The 4,439-nt window shown below is 38.7% G+C and overlaps 2 protein-coding genes across 2 annotated transcripts; one reads left to right on the forward strand and one right to left on the reverse strand.

The window, feature by feature from the left end:
* Positions 1-243: 243 nt before the first annotated feature.
* Positions 244-1,832, reverse strand: trappc6bl (trafficking protein particle complex subunit 6B, like). The gene is made up of 7 exons (XM_058079956.2): positions 1,687-1,832; positions 1,330-1,427; positions 1,168-1,235; positions 974-1,091; positions 815-898; positions 631-724; positions 244-482 (listed from the first exon to the last, which is right to left on the reverse strand). The coding sequence occupies exons 1-7, from the start codon at positions 1,766-1,768 to the stop codon at positions 451-453; spliced, it is 576 nt and encodes a 191-aa protein (XP_057935939.2). The 5' UTR covers positions 1,769-1,832; the 3' UTR covers positions 244-450.
* A 264-nt stretch (positions 1,833-2,096) lies between these two features.
* On the forward strand, positions 2,097-3,819 carry bloc1s3 (biogenesis of lysosomal organelles complex-1, subunit 3). Its single transcript, XM_058079955.2, has 5 exons — positions 2,097-2,115; positions 2,244-2,359; positions 2,459-2,645; positions 2,783-2,883; positions 3,141-3,819. The coding sequence occupies exons 2-5, from the start codon at positions 2,246-2,248 to the stop codon at positions 3,336-3,338; spliced, it is 600 nt and encodes a 199-aa protein (XP_057935938.2). The 5' UTR covers positions 2,097-2,115; positions 2,244-2,245; the 3' UTR covers positions 3,339-3,819.
* Positions 3,820-4,439: the final 620 nt, after the last annotated feature.

Genomic DNA, 4,439 nt, shown 5'->3' on the forward strand with positions numbered 1-4,439 from the left:
ATCACAGAGATGACTCCAGCCTAATAACTGGCATCAGTGAAAGAGGGGCGTGAAGATGGAGCTTCAGGTTGTGCAGTGGCATCCACTGGTGACTGATTCAGCCATCACTGCAAAGACTGGGGCCCTCAGCCAAGTGTCGGATTATCTACATACCCAACCACCTGTTATTTTTGTAAATCTTCTGAATATATTCAGCAATAAGTACATTTTGAGTGCTCATAGTGGTACACTACTGCAACTGTCTTTCAGTATTTTTAATTTATTTCCAAATACATCCATGTGACAGACATTTATTATACAATGACAATTTGTGGCTTGGGTTGTTAGGCTCTTACAATTGATTCTTTCTGTTGGTGCCGTAATTAGAGGGAGAGGAGATACTTTACTGTTTGGGAACATCAGAACTTGACTTGCAGGACAAGGGTGCATGAACCCCGATGTGGTCCCAGGTCATAATTTTTGGATCACCACTTGAAACTTACCTGCAAATTCAAAGAGAAGTCAAACTTTGGTTTTGCGTGAACTAACCTAACCTTTAAAAAGCCTCTGGAAACCTCATTTAGCGTGTTTTTTTAGCCCAGGTCTCCAACCTTCATCACTATTAGAGCTACTTTGACAAAAACTACTTACACGATGGCATGACTGAGACCTCAGCTGTCACCACACTTTCCAGACCAAGATTTGACAGGGCTCCTCTCACCACACCACATGAAAATGCAAGGTACTGAGAGGAAACGGACATATTAACATAAGAATCATTGACAAAAGTTGATGTAAAACAAACAAAAAAAAACAACCGAAGATATGCACTGACCTTGGGTGCTTGATCCAGATACTGTTTTCCATTCGAGAGCTGTGTCAGCATAGCAAATTTATTGTCCTGTAATACATAGGTGCCCTACATTGACAGAGAAAAAGAGGTAAGATAAATCATTCAAAAGTGATCACAAATACAACAGCCTGTTTTTTTCACCTGATGGTTGGTTCTGAGATTGTCCACCTGCCTCCTGAAGACCTTTGTCCAAAAGTCTTTACAAATAAATTTCATTATATCCAACTCATCCTTGAAGCAGGGAGAGTCCCTAGTTAACCTTAAGAGGCAAACACGTTTAAGATAAAAATAAATTAAAAATATTGGTATCTAATCTATAGATGTGAGCCATATACCTCTCAATAAGCCCTTGTCCCACTCTGAAGCCCATTCCCTCCAGGACAGAAACACGGGAAGCTCGGTCCTGTATAGAAAGTAATAACAGCATATGGCAAATACTGTGTATCTCAATTGCAGCAAACTGCACATGATGTAAATACCATTTATTATATACGAACCTTATTGTCCGTATCCCCTTTGCTAGATTGATGATCCCTGTAAACATGCGATACCATCTCCATATGGAGAAACTCAAAAAGAGCTTCGTCTGCCATTCCTGACATGAAGGTCAAAAGAAATAAAACACGTAAAATGACTGGATAATGCTAAACTCGGTCAAAGCTTATTTTGTCGACAGTGAAGTCTAGTAGCAAGCTTAGCTTTGGCTATCTTAGTCATTAGCTCACATTAAGTGGCAGTTCATTTCACGTTTATTGTGTCACTTTCCCCCAAATGTGACATTGAATACAACTGACACTAAATAAACCATATAGTTAGGTAAATTAATGAGTATTATGAGCAAAATCAAAACGTACCCGTGTGACGAACTGCGACTACAGACGTAAACAAACACTTCCGGTATTCACTCGTATACACCGGTGCGCTCCGCGATTTCATTCAAGCACAGTTGGTAAAACAAACGTTTAAAAAAGGTAGAACGCGCGGGTTTCACAGCTTAGAAGCAATGCATAAATAAATGTAATATGTGTTACGTTTTGCGCCTGTTAGAAGAGAATGGCAAGCGTCTGCCGTAGATTTTGAAAAGAATGCCCGCTATTTCGGTGTACGCTGGGTTTTACATCAAGCTTACCCCAATCTCAACAATACGCAGCAATTTCGTCCAATCATAGTAGAAAGCGTTTTTCCACGTGACGTGAGACACTCTTCTTATTGGTGTTGGGTTAAAAAAAATACTTCCTGTCTTCTCATGTGATCATTCGACTGCAAAACTGTTGACATTTTCGGTACCAAGTTTACTTTGTTTTCCCAGCTATTGACGTTTAATTGCATCAAAGGGTCTAATGCTGACATAATCGTTGACATTTGAACTCATGCAAACAGTGTCCTAGGTTAAGGATTTATGTTTGTGCAGTCATGTCGAACAGGTACCAGATAGTGGTGCAGGGCGAGGCATCCGAGACAGACTCAGATGATGAGGTCTACATCACCTCCCTGTCAGCTCCACAGAGTTCCATTGTGGGAGCCAAGGTAGTTTTGTTATATGTTCATGTGTGTATGGTTGTCAGCATCAAAATAAACCTCCACCTCCTCTTTCATAAGTCTGACATTGGTTGTTGATGATCCCAGGTTGCAGGTGAAGCTCCTGAAACTGACAGTGAGGATGAGGAAGAGAAGGCAAATCCAGCTTCTGCACCGAGTCGTGAAAAGACTATGATACTAAGAAGAGATCTACCTCCACTAATTGTAGTGAGAGATCACCCTGATATACAGTCAGTAGTGGAAGACAGACCAAGTCCAACACATAGGCCTTTTGGTGAGTAATGCTGGCCATAATTACTACTTAAAATATTATTGTAATGATAGAACAAGTTAACTTAATATTAAATGTATCAGTTCAGCTTTCTTTGTTTTCAGAATTAATCTGACAGATTCATTGTCTTAAATTCCCAGGCGATACATTGCTACAGCAGAAGTTGCAGGAATCTAACAGCCGCCTCTATTCCGATGTGGGACAGATGCTGCGACACGTTTATGGCAGTGCCAGCAAGGAGGTACACCTTGTTATTTTTTGTTCCATCCTTTCACACAATTGGCCAGAGCGTAATATCACGTGCACAATATGATGAAATCCAGTACAGGATATAACCCTTGTATTGGAGCTCATCAAATGCATTTATTAGAGGTCAAAATGGTGTTAAATGTTATTATTTACATGACATACTGTGCACAAACTCCATAATGTCATAACTATCACTACAAGCTTTACTGCCATTGTAATCATATTGAAATAGTCTCATTGTTCTGAAAGGTGCGCAGTGCAACAGCACAGCTTAACACATCACAGAACACCATCATCAGCGCTTCTCACAGCATCAGACTGATTTTGGATGACCTGAAGGCCATGTCTGAGAAGATTGATATCATCACCAGCTGTCAGATATTACCAGATATTAATATCAATCATTCGGATGAGAATGAGGCTCCTTTAGTAGAAAGAAATGAATAGCAATAGATGTTATGGAAGCACAGTGTGGAATTTTTCAGTAAAAATGTTTACAAAGTATCCATGCATGCAAGTCAGATTTAGCTTGTTTGTAAAAGACACAGTAGTATTCCTGTCTCTCATTTGATTAAATATATATATATTTAACAGTCAATGTACTTTTGTTCCATCTATTTTTCCGTCTATTCTTGTGGAATAAATGAACACAGGTATTTTTTTTCCTGTGATGCCATTGTGAGCATTTCACAAACACGTACTGCAATGTGAAATAAAATTGCCATATTTATTTTAAACAATTTGTCACAAAAAACAGTCATTAAAATCATGACCAATTGTCTATTATTTCTAACATGTCCTACTATTAACAGCAATTATACAAAGTGCAAAGCTGCACAGTTCTTTGTAGCGCAAATATCCCTATAAGAACAAAGTAATGTGCAAAGTATGAAACTCTGGACTAATAAAGTTAAATGAAAGTATATCTAATTCAACGCGTCTCAAGTTGATTGCTTATTATACTGCATGAATGCTGTGTGAGAAAAGCGTCACTCTTAGCTTCATCTCTAAAACCACATCCTGCACTTGTGTGTCTACTTTGTTGTGTTTTGATAGTTTTGATAAAAATCTGCACAGAAAAAGAAGTAACATGGAATAGTCTCATGGAAATACTCATGATAGATTATAAATTTATTTGTAGCTTTTAAGCGCGTGGAATGAGACTAAAACAGTAATTGTACTTTGACTCGAAGAAAACAAAAAAACAGTTTTATGAGACGTTTGGGGGCCCTTGGAAATGCGACTTGCCTAAGTCCACCCCTGAGCCACACAGGTCCACTGCACTGGGCCAGCTTTGTTTAGAGAGCCCCTTAAAGGGGAAATGTACTTTTCGGGGGAATTTTGCCCATCATTTATCCTATGTGAAACACGAACACATTTCTTTGAGAAAATATGTTGAAATAAATTAATCCCAATGACAGCTACCTCAAATTAATTCGTTTTCTCGTCTTATAATGCACAGAAAAGTGAAAGAAATATGTGTTGATGTTTCACATAAGGATTGTGAATGAAATGACTGAAAAGGTGCAGTTCCCCTTTAATGCCATC

The sequence above is a fragment of the Doryrhamphus excisus genome, linkage group LG8 (genome assembly GCF_037039965.1).
Source record: "Doryrhamphus excisus strain RoL-2023G ecotype Guam linkage group LG8, RoL_Dexc_Guam_v1.1, whole genome shotgun sequence".
NCBI lineage: Eukaryota > Metazoa > Chordata > Actinopteri > Syngnathiformes > Syngnathidae > Doryrhamphus > Doryrhamphus excisus.

What these genes read in the sequence shown, in the direction of transcription:
- trappc6bl (XM_058079956.2), bottom strand. Translation starts at nt 1,768, where the DNA reads ATGAAATCGCGGAGCGCACCGGTGTATACGAGTGAATACCGGAAGTGT. An exon ending in AAGGGGATACGGACAATAAG is followed by an intron (nt 1,236 to 1,329) that starts GTTCGTATATAA and finishes CTTTCTATACAG; the next exon opens with GACCGAGCTTCCCGTGTTTC. An exon ending in GGACAAGGGCTTATTGAGAG is followed by an intron (nt 1,092 to 1,167) that starts GTATATGGCTCA and finishes TTGCCTCTTAAG; the next exon opens with GTTAACTAGGGACTCTCCCT.
- bloc1s3 (XM_058079955.2), top strand. Translation starts at nt 2,246, where the DNA reads ATGTCGAACAGGTACCAGATAGTGGTGCAGGGCGAGGCATCCGAGACA. An exon ending in GTTCCATTGTGGGAGCCAAG is followed by an intron (nt 2,360 to 2,458) that starts GTAGTTTTGTTA and finishes TGATGATCCCAG; the next exon opens with GTTGCAGGTGAAGCTCCTGA. An exon ending in ATGGCAGTGCCAGCAAGGAG is followed by an intron (nt 2,884 to 3,140) that starts GTACACCTTGTT and finishes TTGTTCTGAAAG; the next exon opens with GTGCGCAGTGCAACAGCACA.